We start from the raw sequence: 21072 nt of genomic DNA on the forward strand, positions 1-21072 counted from the left end.
TGAGCTTCTCATATCTATGTAGCAACATTCCATTATCACCTGCATATGGTGTTTATATCTCTCAACTGATTCAATATGCAAGAGCTTGTTCTGCGTATAGTCAGTTTATAAATCGAGGCAAACAACTGACAAATAAGTTGATGATACAGGGGTTTGAACAGTCTCGATTGAAGTCAGCATTTCGCAAATTCTATGATCCTTATAACAATATATTTCGTCAATACACCCTAGCATTGGGTCAAATGCTGTCTGACATGTTTCATACCGATTGTTAGGCCGTTATTGGCACACTGATTTTGACTAGGGATAACTCCGTTTACCTGATCAGGATATAGGGCTCGCGGCGGATGTGACCGGTAGACATGGGATGCTTACTCCTCCTAGGCACCTGATCCAACCCCTGGTGTGTCGAGGGGTCCGCGTTTGCCCAACTATCTATTTTGTATTGCTTATAGGATTTATGAGATTATGAGAACAAGTAGATGAAAATCACCCAAGTATACAGGCAATAAAAGCAAATAAAACAGAATTACCACAACAACATCCATTTTCCTTTAAAGCTGTCACTGAAGACTTTGTAACAAAAAGTATAAAGAAAATAAATATTAAAAAAGCCACTGGTATTGATGGAATTTCTCCAAAACTCTTACACATCGCTTTACCAGTTATCAGCAAACCTCTAAGTCAACTAATTAACATGTCCCTATCAACATCAACTTTCCCTAACCAGCTTAAGATAGCACAAGTGACACCATTACACAAGAAGAATAGTTCATTAGAGAAGGGCAACTATAGACCTGTTAGTGTTCTTCCTGCAATCTCAAGGGTTTTTGAAAGAGCAATTGAAAATCAGTTAACAATGTTTTTTAAAAATGTTTTCAATCCTTTTTTGGCAGCTTTTCGGTCAGGTTTTGGATGTCAGTCAACTTTATTAAGAGTAATTGAAGATTGGAAACAAGCATTGGATAAAAACAAGTACACAGCAGCAATTTTAATGGACCTTTCTAAAGCCTGTGACTGCCTTCCTCATGAACTACTTCTTCTTAAACTAAAAGCATATGGTATCTCAAAAGCAGCACGAGAGATGTTAAGTAGCTATCTCTCATGTAGAAAACAGTGTGTTAAAGTAGGGGAGCACACCAGCATCATGTCAAATATAATCAAAGGTGTGCCACAAGGGTCTATACTCGACCCCTTACTCTTTAACATCTTTATCAATGACCTCTTTCACTTTGTAAATAAATGTAATCTCTACAACTATGCAGATGACAATACTTTATCAAAATCAGATAAATCTTTCAATCATGTAATAGCAGCACTTCAAGATGACAGTAGATCTCTGATTAAATGGTTTAAATCAAACAAAATGCAGGCAAATCTAGAAAAATTCCAAGCTATCTCTGTTGGAAACAAAACACACAATGAAAACATAGTTTTTGATTTAGATGGGATAAAAATTTCATGTGATGAAGAAATAAAATTGTTGGGTTTTACAATTGATTTTAAACTTTCTTTCAACACACATATTACCAATATTTGTAAAAAGGCAGCAAGGCAATTAAATGTTCTTAAACGAATAGGCAAATATCTTAGCATATTAGGTAAATTAACCATATATCATTCATTTATTATGTCAAATTTTAGTTATTGCCCGTTGACATGGCACTTCTGCACTGAACAAAACACCCGCAAAATTGAAAAGATTCAGGAAAGAGCTCTGAGGTTTATCTATGGTGACTATAAAAGTACTTATGAAAACTTATTAAAACAATCTAAATTGCCTTCACTAAAAACCAGAAGAATGCGAACAATAGCTTTAGAAACTTTTAAAATTATCAACAAACTGTCCCCACTTTTTTTTTACAAGATCTAGTTGTTATAAAAAAAACATTCATACAATTTTAGATATACAAATACAGCGGAAGTACCAAGACCTAGAACAACCAGGAACGGGATTAAATCTTTCAGATATGAGGCAGCAAAGCTCTGGAACTCTTTGCCAAATGAAGCAAGAAATATTACATCATATAATCTATTCTCAAATTACATTCAAAATTGGTGTGGGGAATTAAATTGTAAATGCAGCTCATGCAAATTCCAGCCTCTCCTGCCTAAATCTTAAAGTTTTGATCTAACTTCTAACTATGCTTCTAAGCTTACATGTACAAATTTAACTGTTTTATTTTTACTCCGCTCTGTCTCTTAGGTATGCATATTTATTTTATTCTATGTATATATCCATATTTTTATGTTTGTGTTGCAAACTGTTTTCAGTGCTGCATGCTCATCTTAATATAGCTAGTCCCTGTGTATATATATGCATGACTTGTGATGTCTGTATACAAGTATGCGTCCTGTTTTATTTCAAATTTCTGTTTTTATGTCTATGCATGCAATTATATATCATTAGTGCTTTGTGGTTTTTTTTAATGCTATATAGTCGGTTAAAGAGCTCTTAGCTCATGTTTATTGTTTACCTGTATATAGTTTCCGACTTTAAATAAAAATTACTTACTTACTTACTTATCTTCGCCTTTCATTGATCACTCTTCAACAACTCGCCATAATACAAGCGGGATGAATCCAACGTCGCCATTATCGAATTCATATATGTATGTAGTAACAGTTCATCATCACATACATGTGGTGTTGATGTCACTCGTCTCACTCAATATACAACGGCCTGTTCTTCATATGGTAAGTTTTCATAACGGATAAACATGTTGATATTCATACCAATTGTTAGGCCGTTCTGTACAAACTGATTTTGTCCACCGATTATTCTGTTTACCTTATTGAATATATCGGGTTCACTGCAAGTGTGGCTGGTCGACAGAAGGTGCTTACTCCTACGCACCTGATCCAATCTCTGGAATATTCAAGAATCCGTGCTGCCCAACACCTAATTACGTTTTACTTATTAAAGTTATGAGATTAATATTTGTTTGCGATCTTAGAAATTTAAGGTTCATAAAGTTTCACTCATCTTTTTACTTTTCGCTTTTGAGAAAATAAAAGGGAAGTAAACAATAAAAGTGTATTTCTATTCATTGCCTACATAATTCTTAAAGCTGTATGGTCCGAATTCCGACTAATTTTGTCCACCTTGTAAAAACACTTTTAAACTATCGTACGTACGTATTTATGGGGCTATACGACAGGTAAAACATCATTTCACCTGTTTTAACCAGAATTATTTGATTTTAAATCGATGTTTACAAACAACTGTATCTCGGCCATTTCTTATGCATATTCAGAAGATAAATCATGTGACAATCACGTGACTAGTTCAGACTTCAACGAAACATGGATACAGAGGTAAGATTACCAGTAATATGATTCGCGTAAAGTTGTGTATTCTGATACTATATCGCATTTGACGATATCCAGATTGCAGTCATGATAAATATTGTGTTAAACAATATGAATAAAGGTAATTAAATAACGAGAATCCAAGTTCTTTCCACTTTGCTGTTTGATAGAATCGCGCGAATATCAAGAGGCCCCAAAGGGGTATACTCAAAACGGCAAGATACGAACGTTATAATGCCAGTAAATCTTTTCTAAAGTGTGTATTTAATTTTTTTTTTCTTTTGATATACTTTGAATGCAATTCCAGTCAACTTCTTCAACTGGTGCTGATTCCCCTGTAAAAGGTAGAGGAAGGCCTAGAGGACGCGGCCGTGGCCGTGGTCGTGGTAGAGGAAGGCCAGCAGCAAGAAGAGGCAGGTCAAACAGAAAAGAGGAGGAAGTTCTCCAACATACGGAGCAAAGAACAGAAATTGCGAAGGTTAGTAGTGAATATCAAATTTGTGCATTTCAATGATCGAGTATCAAATTATATTGAGCAAAACAGCATGATGCAAATGCAATTAATGTGCACGTTATATGCACGATATCTATTTCTCTCTATATATATATATGTTATAAAATTATATATACATATATATAATGCAATATATATATATATATATATATATATATATATATATATATATATATATATATTGTAGAGACATGTGCAGAACCTCACCCATGAGGCATGTCAGCAAATGCTCATTGAAGTAGCATCCAGATCAGCAAGTCTAATTTTGGACATAATTGACAAGTCAAGACCTGGAGCCCCTGGTCAGCTTACATCTGTACCCGACGTACCATCCTGGTGTACCTGTAACCGCTGTCGGAACATGCCTACAGAGGAAGAAAAGATCTGCTGTGGCAGAAGTCCAGAACAGTGCACAACCCTGTTGCCAGTATGTACCTTGCCACTAAATTAATATACATCTCTTCCTTCTATGTACAAGTTAGATTTTTGATCAGATTCTTATTTTGCAGTGTTGTATGAATTGATATATACATTGTATTTAGGATTTCCATGTTCTGTGTCTTGATGAGTCTGTCCTTGCCCTGGCCCGCCTGTATAGAGAAGATGTGTTAGCTTTGCCAGCTGATGATGATTACAACAGGGGGAACAGGCACTCTGCATACAGACAGTACATCCTTTGGACTTATGGAAAGCTTGGAGCAGGACATAGAAAAGTCATTCCAAGCTGTTGTGTTTGGAAAATACGCAACAAATACCCAGAACCCTCAGGACAATATGTGGGTTTTGTCCAAGGAAGACTAAATTAATCTTGGGTAAAAAAAACGAAACAAACAAACAACAACGAATCAGTGTGTGCGTTAGAATTGATATTCAGGGGCAAGATCAAATGTTCAATGTCTTTCAAGAAACAAAATTCACATACTTTTCATTTAGACCCTACTACATCCATGTGTAAACTAAAGTATCTAAACTGATTTTCAATTACAAATACTAAGCATGGTATAAATAACATTCTATGTACCCTTTCTACTGTTTATTCACACCGTGTATATGTAATCTTTAAAAGTATATGTACCTTAAAAAAGTAGAATTGACCCCTCCCCCCATCATAAAATTAATGGAATTTGACCCCACCCACCCCCTCCCACAGGAATTTTAATTGTTTTCTTTCTATATCAATTTCTTAGATCTTGCCCCTTAAATAACTTTATTGTATCAACATATTGCTAATATAGAAAAATCAAATTTCACAAGACGCATTTTCATAAAAAATGTCAGTAAGCTTAATTTCTTTCCAGTCTACCGGTATACAATGCACTGAAATTGGCCATATAATTATGATTAGTTACAAAGTACTAAACATATTTTCTTCCACATCTCCAAAATAAATGATCAAAATACAAACCATAGTAAAAGGCATCGAAGATGGAGAGAAATACACAAGAATTTGTGGACTGCAATGCACTAATGGATCAAATTAACACCACTGATTAATAAAATCTGAACCTTTAATCCTAAATGACAACATGGATTGTACACTAAACTTAGTTCACCAAAATTAATCTGTTTATTATAGAGCAATAATATGTAATTGCTTTCATGCCATTTTAAACAATTGCAGCTTATATTGCATGTATTTAGATATTTTTGTAGTTTATATCACCAGTGTATATCCCATCTTGACTTGATCTGTAACCCTTTCCCACATTGCCATTCTTTATTGTCAATTTGTATTTGCATTATTATACATAAATAAGGTAATCAAGTTATCTTGATTGCAGAAATGTCCCTATAATTCTCAATGGAAGTGTCACTTAGAACATTTTCAACAAAAAAATTTAACCTTGGCAAAGCTCGAACTTGTATACAAGATTCATCATTGTAAGCACACAAGAAAACAATTTGCATTGAACTGCATAATTTGGCATATGGCTACCCACTCTTCATAATAATGCACGAGTATTTATTCACAATACACAGAAGCAAGTAAGAGATAATCAAAAAAATCTGAAAGTACTTTCACTATATACACATGTACCATTTGAGCCCCAATTGACAACCTGACCACCTGGTGATGGGGTAGGGACTTTTAAAATTTGATAAACAGCTACATGCTTCTTATAACCATGCAAACATGCACAGAATTAAAACTGACACACATGTAGTTTCACTAAATACCAATCTGGTTCCCAACCAAGTGCTGGAGATTGGGAGCCATGAAATTTTTATACAAAAATCTTTGCTCATTATAGATAATGGACAGATTTCCTTATTTAAAACATATCTTTAAAACATTTAGGATTTGACACCCCTCAGGCCACAGTGGTGCAGTGACAAAGAAATAAACAATTATAAAACCCCTTACCCTTAATAAGTCTCATATCAAATTAAATGAAATATGGCTACATGTATGTACTTACTGATGAGAAGTCAAATAATTAAAAATGCCCAACAGACAATGACTACATATTAAACAACAGGCAGCTACCAAATTCCTTGGTTTTTGGTCAATCATTTTGGTTAAGACAACATAAAGAGTAGCTAACTATCAATGGAATACTAGTATAAGGTTTGTTATCAATGGGAATAATGGTGCAGTTTATGTTCATAATTTTGTAGAAACACGTGATCATGTTTATCATAATGAATTAGTTTTAGTTCGAGGAAATTCTTTCTTCATATCTTAAAAAACTATGGACAAGAATATCTACTTAAACACATCCTTAACACATTTGGAGAGAAAAAAGTATATGTATAATGATTTTATATGGTAAGGAAACCAATCACATCTGTACAGATTTGAAAAAAGAAATGATACAGTATGTGCAATGATATATCACAGTTCATTCAATATAGTTTACAATGTACATTTAAACAGTTTCATTATTTGGACTCGTATGTATCATATATACATGTACAATGACAATAAACTGTGATGAACTAAAATAGATTTGCCTTACATGTGTAATATCCATTGAAACATTTAGCTGCCTTTACAAAAAAGAAAACGTTTATTTAATCTACTTAAATCTTGATTTTTTCTGGGAAACAAGTTCTGCTGTTGGAGGTGGAGACTTTGGGGCAATGGTTTTGGAAATCCGTCGAGGGTCTGTTGCTGATAATTCTGCAGGATGATGCATCCCTCTATCAGACTCCAAACGCATTTTTAGAGCTCTTTCAAAAAGTTTGTCAATATGGGCATAAGTCTTGTTTTGCTTTCGCTCCACAGTTGTCAACCTCCCCGACTTCTTTGAAAAAGTCCTTTGATATCTAAAATAGAAAATATGAAATATAATCAAAGACTAAGTGACCAGTTGTGTGCAAAGCTAAAGCTACAGTGTAGATATTGCCATGGCAAGCATCAGAAGTGGACTCTCCTTTGTCACATTTCGGAATTACATGTATTTAAAGGAGACTCAATCTTGATAAGGAATCCACTGATTTAAGTTCATGTATGTTATTTACAATTCAAATACTGCAGGGAGAGCCACAAAAAGTATGGACAACTATGAATGCATGCATGCAAAGGCTGATAATTAACAATACACAAATAACGAAGTTATCAAAATTAGAGAATGATATACCAGAAAATGGACCTTCACCTTTATGAAATAACTTGGAATATTCCTTAAATATAATATCAATAAAATTCACTAAATAGCTATAAAAAGAGGCTGGAAATCCTGTACATGTTATGCTTTCATAAAATCGTCTCGATATGACATTGTAAAGCACATTGCCCGGAAGGGTGTTTGTGAAGCTAAACCAGATAAGATAGAATAATGAACTAATTGTTACAGAAATAAACTTATAAGTACTAACAAAATCTTTACCTGATACTTCCATCTTTATTTGTAGCTGTTGGCAAATCAACACTATGGTTGTAGTCTAATGCAGCCAATACATTCCTTGCCCTATAGACTGGTGGCGAATAAGAAATTCTCTTTGTTGCATACATCAATATGTGGTTGTTGAAAATCTCCAAGTTTGATGTACTTCTGTTGAAAAATTCAGATTAAATTTAGGAAGATTATCTTTATAGTTCATTAAACCTCATTATCTTGAATTCAATGGGGCCAGGGGAAAAATTGAGAGATATTCAAAAGTTTGAGATATAGTCGTTAAAATACATTAAGAAAAAAAAAATGTAGTTGGGACCTCCAACTCACTTTGACATATCAATGGTATTCGAAATGTTCATCATATGTTCAAGATACTGAAGTTGAACTGAATATGAAAACGGTAAACAAAGAGAGGCCCACAGGCCTTATTAGTCACAGGGGATTATTTAAAAGTATCACTAGCCCCAATGGATACAAAATCTATATTTTGTTTGCTCTGTATATCTAATCCAATTTCTAATATTCATCAGCAACATATGGTACAACAAGGAAACACAAATGCCCCCATACTGATGAACAACATTATATGTAATATATATGAAAAACTAACATTATGTGACTATTTTGGACCTGCCCTGGAGTCAAATACCATGGTTGCGAAATTCCCAATCCGAATTATGCATTAGTTTTTATGTAGTACCACCAAAATGAAGAACTCTTTCGAATAAAAGGATCAATACATTTCATTACCATTTCTGTCCCCACCATGATACCAAACCCCAACCTCTGGGATCATGTAAAAGTTTGGTGAGGAGCTATCTCCTTCTTTTTATATCCATTACGAATCAGTTTGGTATTAATAGCACTTAAGAAAATGTCATTGAAATATCTTGCACATAACCACTATATGCCAAGTTTGGCCAAACGCTGACGTCAGAACCTCTTCCCCATGGGAAATTTTGGTAGACACCTTCCTACTATACATGATTTATGCCCCTGCCACTATTCGAGGAGCATATTGTTTTTGTAACATTTGCTTTTCTGTCTGTCCAAAACTTAAAGCGTACTCATAACTTTTGTTGAATTCTCATAATTCATTTGTGCATTCCTTGTGAAACAACCTTTTTTTTTTGGTACCAAAGCGGTTAACCCCCTGACCTTGGAATATGACCTACTTTAAGAATGTCAATGTCTTCTGAACTGTTCAAGGTATGAATCTCATATTTTGTAAATAGATTGCTTTTCACGTGCTCTTTCATTTAATACCATGATCTTTGAACTGGAGTTTGACTCCAATGTCAACTTTTGTTTTAGTACTTAAAGTTTTTGACCTTGTTTATAGTCCTGTGTTGCCACCAGGGGCGTGTTTCACAAACAAATCTTGTTCTTACAGATGTGTGGTTGTAGAGAAGACAATTCTAAATTGGTTAATTACTGACAATTTTTGCCACGCCCCTAAGACACCTTGATGCAGGAATCCTAAAATTTAAAATCTATGCCCCCCCCCTCCCTGTCCCAAAGATGCTTCATACCAAATTTAACAATAATTGGAAGGGTAGTTATTGAGAGAAAAATTGAATGTTTCATTGTTAACGGACGACACATACAGAACAATAGCAATAGGTCACCTGTGATACTCAGGTGACCTGAAAATGACTAGCAAGAATAAAAAAAGCAGTGCATTTTTGCAGTACATGTATATACCTGAAATTTAGAAAGTAGTGGACATTATTCAGGAAGCGTTTGTCTAGAACAACTTTTGTCAAGGCAGCATGAGCAGAGCTTCCCTTGTCCAGCCATTTCTTATCTCGTTCTGTCTCTTCAAGGTCACCATGAAAACATGATCCCGGTGCCAAACTTCCATAGGATAATGCCCACTCATGTTCGTTATGGACATGATGCAGAACTCCAACCCACACATCCTGTGTAAAAACAATTGTGATGAAAGAAAACAATCTTTATAACCTCACATAAATGGAAATATATCTATCTATAGTTTGATATAATTTCTTCAATCCATTGAAGATTTACAAACTGAGAAAAGCCCAATCAGATTTAAAAGAAAAATTTATTTATCACTTACAAGGAACTCTTCATAGGTGCTGGCAACTTTGCAGCAATGCCAAAAGTGATTCACAATATCTTGGCTCCATGCCAACAAGTCTTTGTTCGATTTTTCTTGGCCTGCCTACAATGATGTGAATTTAACATAACTGATACATGTAGCACTTTTATTTTAAAAATAATTCACAATATCTAAATAGCAAGATACAATTATGATCATTTTGAAACCACCTTACCGCAATTATTTTCTTCCCCAAATTCTTAGCAGCATGCCAGATGTCATGGGAATGCTTTATCTCAGGATACTGTCTCTCTGAATACATAATAAAGTTTGATGAGGATTGTCCTCTGTATCAGTATTAGTTACATGAAATACATGTAATTATTATTACTCAAGAAAAGCAGTGGGTGTATCTGGAACATTTACTTACTCATCAATGCCCCAATCTGTAAATGTGCATCAGTAACAACTTCGGTAACCTGGTTACTTTGTTTAACATCTTCCAGTGCTCTTTGAAAGCCGGCCTTTTCAAGATTCGTACTCTTTCTTCCAGTCTCTCTCTTGTCAAGAGTTTCCAAGGCCACTATCTTTTTGCTGTCATTCTCCATCATTGTGTAGGTACAATACTGAGCACAATGCCCAGGACTGTCCATACGCCCATCTCCTTTACAAGAAGAAAACAAGTAGCTACATGTACATCAAGAATAATCCACTGATAAATGATAGCCAACATGTATAATCTATTCAATTATTTAAGGTAGTTCACTACCCTAAAGTTTATACTCTTTATGACACTACGTTACAAGATAGCGATTTAAATGTTTTGTGAAAATATTTGTATCGATCGATTTCAGTGTTGACAAAAAAGTAGTCAATATGAGTATTGATTGGCCGGTGGTCATACTGGTTAAAACCGGTCAATACTGGTCAATTGAAGATTATTTGGTCATTATAGTCTGTGTTATTTATTTTAAATGTTTAAGTGACCATTATGGTAAATACTGTAATTCATAACATGCACTATCAGTATATAATATACTTATAAGTCATAATATTAGATAAATAATGTACAAATGACTCTGTTGAATTGGGGAAGATGTGAAAGTTTCTGTTCAAATTCCATAGTTTAACAAGAACTACCTATAAGTATTGTTTCATCAATCTTCATTTTAACTGTTGAATAAACATTTGAGGGGGGGGGAGGTGTTGGTGATGTTTTCATAACAATAACAGGCACACTGGTCATCTCTGGTCCCAGCCTATGCTTATTAACACCTGTCAACTCTGCTTCCTGTGCTTAGGTAATGTCCAGCTACCTTTCATTCTTAATCTGTCCAGGTACATGTAGTAAAAGGTCTGTCTCCAATCGTCAAGCTATGCTATAGAACTGTGACCCTCTGGTAGGTACTGAAGATATTTCGGTCAGTTTCAGCAAACCAAATATATTAAACTTATGAAATTACATTTGATTATCTAATGAAAAATATTAATCAACAATTGATCCATATAATGAAAAGACTTAATTTATCTTTATCTTTGCAAGAAATGTACAAAAATAGGAAAATGGACAGTTTAAATCACTATTGACCACTTGGGGAGTATTGACCGGGATGATTAAAACTACTGGTTAAAACCGAGGGCGGTTTTGACCGCCCAATCCTGATCGATTTGTTGTCCATCATCGTAGCTCAGTGGTTAAAGCATTCGGCTGGTGAACCGCAGACCTCGGGTTCAAATCAGAGAGAGTCTATGTATTGAAATATTTTTTTTGAAAATCATGTTTTTATCCAAACTTGCATATTTTCGGTCTTTTTGGCATATATTCTTATTATGTATCATCATATATTTTATGATAAAAATGAATTCATACTGATTTGAGAAACTAATTCAGGGTGTAGTGAGCCACCTTAAAATTATTTTGTAACTTACCCAGTAGTACTAAATTCTTGTCACCAAGATCAGCCCTTATACTCTCTTGATGTGTTTCCCACTTCTCATCAATGGCTGGAACAAGGTAACTCCTCTGTATACGTGTAAAGGATGACTGGCTGGGGAAATGAAGATCGAGGAACTTTGCCATTAGTGCCACCTTACTGAAATTGTTCCCAGAGAAAAGAATTGCAGCTGATATCATCAAATATCCACTGTGAAGTCCTTTGTTGAGCACTGGTTGAGAACACCATCTATGTCTAATGTGTGCATTTGCGCAGGACTTTAAAAGTAAAAACAAGGATTTTCTCAATATCACATTCACTCCTATTTTTTTTTTTTTTATAAAGGATAATAAATTCCAATGAAATCAATCAACTTTGATTGACAAAAATCTGTAAATTGCATGTGCTTGTAAAATAAATTATTCCAACAATAATTTAATAAATATCAAGTACATACCCAAACAATGTACATGGCAGATGCGACATACTTTGTAGAAAGTTTCAATGTTTCCGAGCATCCTTTCACTATGCATTTATCATTTATCTTTGTGGAAGCTAACTGCAGAAGCTGCTCTTCATATGCAATCACTTTATCTGCTTTCAAAACGGATTCAGATTCTGTCATTGATGATATTTGGGTGATGCCTGGGCCGGTGAAGTTTTCTCCTGATTCAACTTCCATATCTGTATTCTCTATATCAAGGACCATGTCACCGCCAGCTACATCTTCAATATCTGTATTCTCTTCCCTGTTAATTTTGAACAAGATAATTAGGTGAAATATTTCATCTAAGGTTAAAGAATATGAAGCAGAGATTAAAAAGAAGGAACCTCTCCTGATTGGCAAGCTCTAACAACACTTTTATATATAAATCATCTAGTATTTGTGAGATTTCTAATGCTAATTGTGTGCTTATCTGCTTATGACATACATTCATGCACAAATATAAAAACACATACATAGAGATCTCTATTACATACATTTCACACCGATAGGGGCTTTTTCAATGCATACAGCTGTGAAATTTGCACTACAATTAATCTATATAACGTTTATGAACTTCAAATAGATTGCCATACCCCAAGGTCACATCAAATTCTGGTACATAATCGTCGTCATGCATATCTTCTTCCTCGTCATAATCATTGGTAACACTAATACTTAAACTGTATAACAAAAAGTAATAATAAATAAATAAGTCATCAATTCGAAGTATTCAAATTCTAAGTCAAGGATTACAAATTTCCATATTATTGACAGATCTCTTTGAAATCATAAAAAGCACATCAGTAAAATATGAAGAACTAGGGAAATTACTTGGATATACATTTGATTTTTTAAAAGACAAGACATTATCTCATTTGCATAGTCTGTTGTTACTTTGAATGCTGTTTGACATGTTTCATACCAATTGTTAGGCCTTTTTCCCCCATACTTATTGAGTAAAGATTCATCTTTTACCATATCAATATAGTGGGCTTATGTTAGATGTGAGTGGTCAAATAGGGAAGCTTACTCCAACTAGGTACCTACTATTTCCAGAGTATGTGTATGCTTTGTTTTCAATTTTGTATTCTTTGTAATTAATGAATATGATAACTAATCATTGTCTTCTTTTTCAACTATCTTAAATCAAACTTTTGCAGTTTAGCTGGAAAGGGGATGGGAGTGATAGCAGAACATGTTATGTTCAATGAAATACCTGAATGGGTCTATGAAGGAGGATGACAGTGCTTTTTTCTGAAATGTAACATGGCTGCTTGTTGGCTGATCCCCAAAGGATTTTTCCATTTCTTCTATTCCTGACACTGCTGTTTCCGTGCTACGGATTTCAAAGAATTTAAATATTAAAAGTTTGTAGATGAAAGATGAAAAAATATATCTATCATCTTGATTACACAGTCTAAGGATAAATATAATCATGAAAACTACATGAAATTTCTCAAGAATTAAGAATTTGCATCATATCCAAACATGCATGTATGTAAAATGCAACTACATAAAACAGACAAACAGAGAAAGCAGTTCTAATAATATCCACCTTTCACTGTCTTTACTGCCTGTGTCTGTACAGGAAATCTCAGACACTGTAAATTCTGGACCTGTTGGCAAGCCCTGTTTTGCAGGAGTTGACATACGTCTAGTACGGCCTTCATAGTGCTTGCTGAATAAAATAAATTTATCTTTGTTAATGTACTTTGTTAATGTATTTCACTTCAGCAATGCAACATGTTTACACATCATATAGGCCTATAAAAAGAAACTAAACCTTTCCCAAGATGTAGTCTACCATCTTCACTCGTATATATATGTAGGTTATAGATCAAAGTTTTGTAACTTAATTTTATATTTTCAATTGTAATATACAACTTTTGCATTATGATAATTACAACTTCATAAATCTCTAATTGGCAAATTCGAAATTTGATGCATATGCCAAGAATAATTACCAAATCAGCCCTATTCAATGTATACATATTAACAGCCGGGGCGCAGAGATAATTTATCCCTTCGTGGGCCCCACAACTTACTACAGAAAATTTAGCTTTCATCTTCCCGAAATCACAGAGACGGAAAACATCTGTAGTACACATTCAATATCTTGCCAATATCTTTTTCGTTTCAATGCACTCAACACACTGTAACTGACTAGAAATAGCGTTTACATCGCATGGGCCGAGGTCGCAAACTTACTGTTGCCTGAGGAGAACGCCTGCAAGTTGTGGGTTTGATTGTAGGCCAAGTGCAACACGAAGCCGATTCCATTCTTCTAGATGGTGTCCTATAGAAATTCTTTGTTGGCTGCGTCGTTTTTCAGATTCTTTCCTCTTTTTCTTCCGTGCTGACTCCGTCAAACTTGGACGACCGCGTTTTCTCTTACCGGACTCCATGCTTCGCTGTTTACATCGAAATGATACGCATGCGCAAAGTTCCCAACACGGAAGCCTCCTGGCGGCAAATTTTATTATATATGTACCACATTTATTTACATTATAAATAATCTTGGTACTGTTTTCTTTTATACGCAGATGTTTTTAAGCATATAATTAAGGGAAAGTTAATAACTTTTAACATTATTTCAGCTGCATTAAAATATTTCTATACATTTATGACGGATGAACATCGGACCATACAGCTTTAATATGATATATCAAATAATACATTTTTAACTAGAAAGGATGTGTAAAACAGAAAAAGAATATGAGTGATGCAAGCCAATCACGGGTTCCACAAAATAAAAAAGAATAGGTCAGTGTAACCCATATCGTCGTTGATAATTGTCCCAAAATACGAAATGCATAAAACGTGCTTAAGTTCATCGGGTCTGTTCTATCGAAATAAGTGATCTACAATTTAAAACTGAATGACAATGGTTCTTTTTTATTTCTAAATGAGCATACTATTTAAACACCTGCTTGGATTTCAGAGTAATAACACTATTTCTTGCACACAATAGTATGGAGTTAATGACCAGTATCTAATGCTTTGATAAATTTTAAGACTGATATCGATAGAGACAGCTTGTATTCTTCGGCACAACTGTCAATTACATAATATTTCGAAAATTTGAAACGATTATATCTGTTGAAAACGCTTATTTATCTTTCATATCTGATGGCAAACATCTAAATTTAAACTTAAACAAATAACGGTGTATTTTATGAGCATATTTGCAAAATGCGTGTCTTTGTGCTATTGTACATACACACCATTCTGTATTCAAACTTATCTTTATACCCTGTGTCAATGATCATGAAGGTTTACCCCCTCGGTGAAACGCTTTATTTCTTGAGGTTCACCTTTTGACATGTGAAGATCGCGTGCATGGGAGCGTGATTAGGAAGTATTCTCGTATGATCCTCAGATACATTTTTCGGGACAGTGATTCATCAAAATTATGTTAAGTACCGATGAAGGGAAGTAAATTAGAAGGAAAATTGATTAATTAATATATATCATATCCTGTTATTAGTCACAGTAGCGCAATGGAAAGTGTCGCTTTATAACCTGGGTGTCGTGATTTCGAACTCTACTAGTGTCATGGCCGCGTCAGACCTACGACATAAATATTTTTTTTTACAATAATGGTACAAAAATCTTAAAGCTTTGAATGACGAAATATTCAAATTCATCGCCGTTGATTACAGGCGTCGTACAATCCAATTACGTCCAAAGCGTTTTTAACATAATTTTTAAGCGAGTGTCGCAAGGACACATTCAGATTAGGAATTGTTGAATATTTAGTAACAGATTGGAGGATATCCATATGTTTTAATATAACAGACAACTATTGCAGTTCACAACAGTGTGTCTTCAATCTTATCTTACATCCGTGATTTTAACAGAAAAAAAAAACTAAAGGGGATTTTGTTTCGTTCGTGAATTCTTGAATTCTGTGTTTCTTGTTTGTTGTTTTATTATTATTATTATTATTATTTATTTACTTTACGGGGACTGGTTCGTGATTTTTAATTTTTTTTTTTTCCTTTTTGTTGTTTAACATTAAAAATATAAGTCATTTAATGTTGACACCCCCCCCCCCCCAAGTAAAGAATGACTCTCGGAATACAAAAATAAAAGCAATATTTTAGCCTTCAATAAGTGTTATGTAAACAAAGACTCGAGTTTTTTATGTATACAAGCAAACCACTGAAGTATCAATTTTGTAACATTTTACAAAATGACACATTTTACCCCAAAAAAGTCCTTGAAATGCGAAAGATGAAGCTGAGGAGCAGTGAACAATCTCATAACTTAGATTGGTATCCATACATTTAGAAAACTTCGTAAACACTAAATATCGCAATCTTTGTTTATAAAACAATTAATACACTTTCTAAAATGTGCTTCTGTGATAACGTATAACCTTATTTTGATGTAAAATCTTTTAAACACATTGGCCAGTAGATTTTTTATCTTTTAAAGTGAACAACGTGAATCAATCCCTTTAAATTTTTTTGTGTGAATATTTTCGCTTCAGTTATTTCCGAGTTCATGCTGCACTTATCAATCAGTATGCACGATTTATTGATGATTTTCAATCTTCGTCTGCGTCACCCTGGTATCTATTGAAAGATTTTAAGTGGGTAATGTTAGTACATAAAAACAAGGGATGTTATTGGCCAAAATTAGCCATGCTGCAAGAGCTGACCATATTTTCCAGGGGAAAAAGTGACAATTTTCTCGTTTCATTCATATATAATTTACATTTGCTAATGCACTTTGTTATATGACAGTACTAATTAAATCGATGTTTAATATCGTGTGACATGAATTTGGTCACGTGATCAGTTTGTTCTTGAGTATGAATACTATCACCGCTTTAAAAGTCAGTTCCTGCACTTTCACCTGGCTTCTTGCTTATGCAATGCAGCGGGGGATTTAGCCCACCCACCCCCCTCTCGCCACAAATTTAAATAATAGAAATAGTGTGAGTAAAGTTCCAATTTAGCACCTATAATGGCTGAGTATTTTGGCTAATGCTTGACTTTCACACATACTCTTTCGTAAACCCTGGATCCGCCTCTGCAATGGCATCGTAACAGAAACAAACGGAGCAGGATATTTATACAGAGGTTATTTTGTAAATAAAGAAGAAGTTCATCAATTTATAAAAGAGAAACATTAAACATACCGTTCCGTTGTTTCATTTTATACAGTTTTAAATACTGTCTGCAACTTCAGCATGGCGAATTTATAAAATAAGGTTTTATGATATTGGAGGCGAAAAACTGTAGGCATAGTTATAAGCTTATTTACTTTATGATGATAAGTTAAGCTGTTGTTTCCTGGCAACTGCCATCACGGCTATGAATCGGCATGATCATCAGCGAAGCTGGTTTCGAGGTTCGAAAAATTTATATGTTCATGTCAGCAGTGGCGGATTTAATGGGGGGCGCAGCCGGCGGGCGCCACCATTAAAATTTTCAAATTTAAGGTAATCTTGTTTCGAAAAATGTAAACGATAAAAGAAGCAATACTTTCTTTCACTTTCGGAGAAATAAATGACCAAATCTTTTGATTTATTAAATTACTTTTATTGGGAGAACTGATTTTTTTCCCCCAAAAACCCTTAAAATTTGCATCATTTTAATAATTTCACCCTATCAAAATATAGTAAAAAGAACTACATATGAGACATATTCCAAGCCCCATAAAACTGTAAAAATCCAGGAGCTTCCGGGGGCTCGCCCCCAACAAGGCATTCACTCTGGACCCATTAGGAGCCTCAAGACGGTCCCACACGTCCTGTTTAAAAAAAAGTGCGCCCCCTCTAACCGCGATTCCTGGATCCGTCCCTGGTCAGGGTACCGGTGCAAGTCTTCATTAAAATCCTACAACAGAAATATCTCAAGTAAACCAAAACTCCGTCAGTTCGTTTTTATTTTCTTTTGCACACACTGAAGGTAAATAAAAGACGCAACACTTTGTTTGAATATGTCCTACTGTCTCAAATCGTCTCCTGCATGGTTACAACCGCGAGTTCTAACGATGAACGTGCCGTTATTTCTTTAAAAAAACCTGACTAAGAGCTTTACGTTAACTTGATCCATCATATCCACCATCAATTCTCTCAGGTCCTTTGAATTTCTGTCGAAATCTGTGTTCAACAACTGCGTTTTCAACTTAGTAAGCTAGACCGACGCCAGTTTCTCCATCGCTGATCGTGACCAAATCACGTCATGGATGTAGTTCACTCCGCTCTTCTTTTCTTCATTTCAGTTAACTTTACGCCCTAAGTTACCTTTATTTTAGACATGGTTCGTCGTTTAAAAAAAAAAAAACATTTTAAATTAAATATCTATATTTTATATTCTCTTTGATACTGTTCCTATTTTTTTTATTCAATATTTAAAATTCTAACGAACTATATTTTGTGTTCTACGATCGTTATTTTGGTCATCTGCTACATAATCATGGAAGCTCGGTAAGAACACAAATCAAAATAGAAATTATAAATACATTGTATAAGAAATAAAATATCATTTTTAAGTGTTATTGGAATATGACATGAAGTTGGTACGTGACCAAATCTACTATAACGCCCTTCGGGCGTTATATTACTTGATCACGTGACCAAATGTTTGTCATATCCCAACAACATTAAAAAATGATATCTTATTTCTTAAATAACATGTACCATTTACTTGTTGCTGATATGGAGAAAATGCCGTTAGAATATTGCATTCTTAACTCTAACGCTGTCTTCCGATTGTCACTTTTTCGGAACGAAGTCATCGATCCTCCTGATTCTTCTAGACTATTTTTTTTAAAGTTAAATTTAAAAAAAAATAAAAATAGTCATTGAAATCAAAGCTTATTTAATACTGGTATGCTATGGAAAATACATTATGCATTTACATGTAACTTTATCGTGTTCATAAATATTTTGCGGAAGAATCTTGTGTTAATTATAGAGTGGGGAAAATAATGCGTGTATTTGCCAAAAATTGTTGAGTAAAATTCACTCATATTTTCGAAGACCTCCTATTTAAATAAATTATGGAAGATAAAATGGCTCTTGAATTTTCTTTCTTTTTTCTTTTTTGTTATCAATATAAACAATTTAATTTGATTAAAAACGTCGATTGAATCGGATAAAATTATGTGTTATGTCATGCATGTACACCAAGGACTCTATAACAGGTCTGCTTACATGTACATGTGTATGTAATATACATGTTACAGTACATACGAATAAAATACGTCTGCCTGCTGTGGGTATTTACAAAGTATATTGAACAGAGCGTGATACAAAAAGATACAAATGTTGCATGAATGGACTATCATTTTCTTAGATACAACAAAACACGTCAAGTAATACGTGTATCTTAAGATATACAGCAGATATATTTAAAAACCTTCCAACAATGCGTCCATTTTTTATATCTTTACATTCCCCTAAATAGTCAACAAATTCTCTCTCTCTCTCTCTCTCTCTCTCTCTCTCTCTCTCTCTCTCTCTCTCTCTCTCTCTCTCTCTATATATATATATATATATATATATATATATATTGTTCATCTTTGATACATGAAAATTACATCAGTCGCTGTGAATGTCATTGCGTATACCGACATTCAGTCTAAATCTAGCATCGCTTATTTTTACTGATGTAAACACATCAAATGTGTTTGTATATATCCGTAACAGATATCAGTTATTCTTCAAATGGTCTCTGGGAAGTTGTTTGAGTACGTGTATAGACAATGTTGTATATTTAACTGCTTTTCCCTGGCAGGTAGAACCATTGGGGAGGGAGGGGGGATGGCCCCATTTTATTTTGTCAATGATCAATATGTTATTGTCGTTATCGAATACTGATATATTGAGTGACCCCCTCCCATTCTTTTTAATAGTAGTTTTGATTGAGAAAAATGTAAATTTGAAAATCGTGATTGTATACAGTGCCCATTTGTAATGAAATATGTGTTTAGACTATTAGTGGTACTACACTATTTATGGATTTTTGTGGTACTATGGAGCGAAACGTATGGGGAAGAAAACGGCCTGATACCCAATAGTAATGGCGCACCCCGTCAAGTTGAGGAAGGTTGGGAAGTTAGGGAGATTACTTGCTCGCTTAGTGGATACTTCAATGCTTCATGTGCAGTGCTGCTTGTTATCAAACAAAATCTACAAAGACGTGGCCCGGAGTTTGCTGGACCAGTGTCCCCACATCGAAGATGTCCGATTGGATAACTTAATGAGTTTGTATAATTTAATCATTAAATCATATAATAACATGAATATTATTTCACTCGTATTCATAAACTATCGTTTTGAAAAAGTGTCACACAAGTATTTTAAATATGTGCTGTTTTCATGTATAATGTATTGCTTTTCTCTTTAATTACATTGTAAGTCATTTATCTTCGATTTCGACTACCGTATTAACGCGCTCCAGCGATTATCGACAATGTTTATTAATAATCTCACTGTCGGCTTAGTTCCTCCCACTAGTTATTTCAGCCCCGCCTACTGGGACCGCTGGGGCTGCGTTTTGGTTTGTTACTGGAACTGCTGTGGGACTGCTGCGGGACTGCACTGGGACTGTCCCGGGACTGCTTTCTGTCACGTGGGGTCTGATTGGTACTGTACAGTACTCACCTAGTCCTTTGGTCTCGGTGAATATTGTACTACTCAGGTGGCTTAATCACTGTATTGACCTCAAAAACAGCAATATTTGTATAATGTTACATATTGATCAATTTGTTGGTCACTGATCAAAGTTATGTATACAAATACAAGGGGAGAATCATTAAAATCTTCTCAATATCCAACGGACCATAGAAGTGAAGATTTATGTTAAAGCTTCCTGGTACAGAGTCGATGTACTATATGGTCCCAGAGTGTAGGGTGTGTCCACAATAGTGGATCATAGTTTCACATTCTGCTATATAGG

General features: G+C 34.5%; 2 protein-coding genes across 3 annotated transcripts; one reads left to right on the plus strand and one right to left on the minus strand.

The window, feature by feature from the left end:
- The first annotated feature begins 3161 nt into the window (after positions 1–3161).
- LOC130046644 (P2X purinoceptor 7-like) lies at positions 3162–13469 on the plus strand. Of its 2 annotated transcripts, none has more exons than XM_056146761.1 (4): positions 3162–3318; positions 3620–3790; positions 4014–4253; positions 4369–4875. In XM_056146761.1, exons 1-4 carry the CDS (start codon positions 3307–3309, stop codon positions 4630–4632), a joined length of 687 nt encoding a protein of 228 aa, XP_056002736.1. In that variant the 5' UTR covers positions 3162–3306; the 3' UTR covers positions 4633–4875. The 2 variants fall into 2 exon arrangements, with proteins under 2 accessions (XP_056002736.1, XP_056002737.1); XM_056146762.1 differs by lacking the exon at positions 3162–3318 and adding an exon at positions 13315–13469 and having other exon boundaries at positions 3342–3790; positions 4369–4638.
- LOC125661280 (uncharacterized) lies at positions 5321–14930 on the minus strand. The gene is made up of 12 exons (XM_056146740.1): positions 14363–14930; positions 13710–13832; positions 13371–13490; positions 12748–12834; positions 12125–12416; positions 11663–11945; positions 10164–10397; positions 9969–10045; positions 9752–9856; positions 9373–9590; positions 7660–7824; positions 5321–7096 (listed from the first exon to the last, which is right to left on the minus strand). Exons 1-12 carry the CDS (start codon positions 14557–14559, stop codon positions 6847–6849), a joined length of 2151 nt encoding a protein of 716 aa, XP_056002715.1. The 5' UTR covers positions 14560–14930; the 3' UTR covers positions 5321–6846.
- Between the last annotated feature and the right edge of the window lie 6142 nt (positions 14931–21072).

The sequence above is a fragment of the Ostrea edulis genome, chromosome 8 (genome assembly GCF_947568905.1).
Source record: "Ostrea edulis chromosome 8, xbOstEdul1.1, whole genome shotgun sequence".
Lineage (NCBI taxonomy): Eukaryota > Metazoa > Mollusca > Bivalvia > Ostreida > Ostreidae > Ostrea > Ostrea edulis.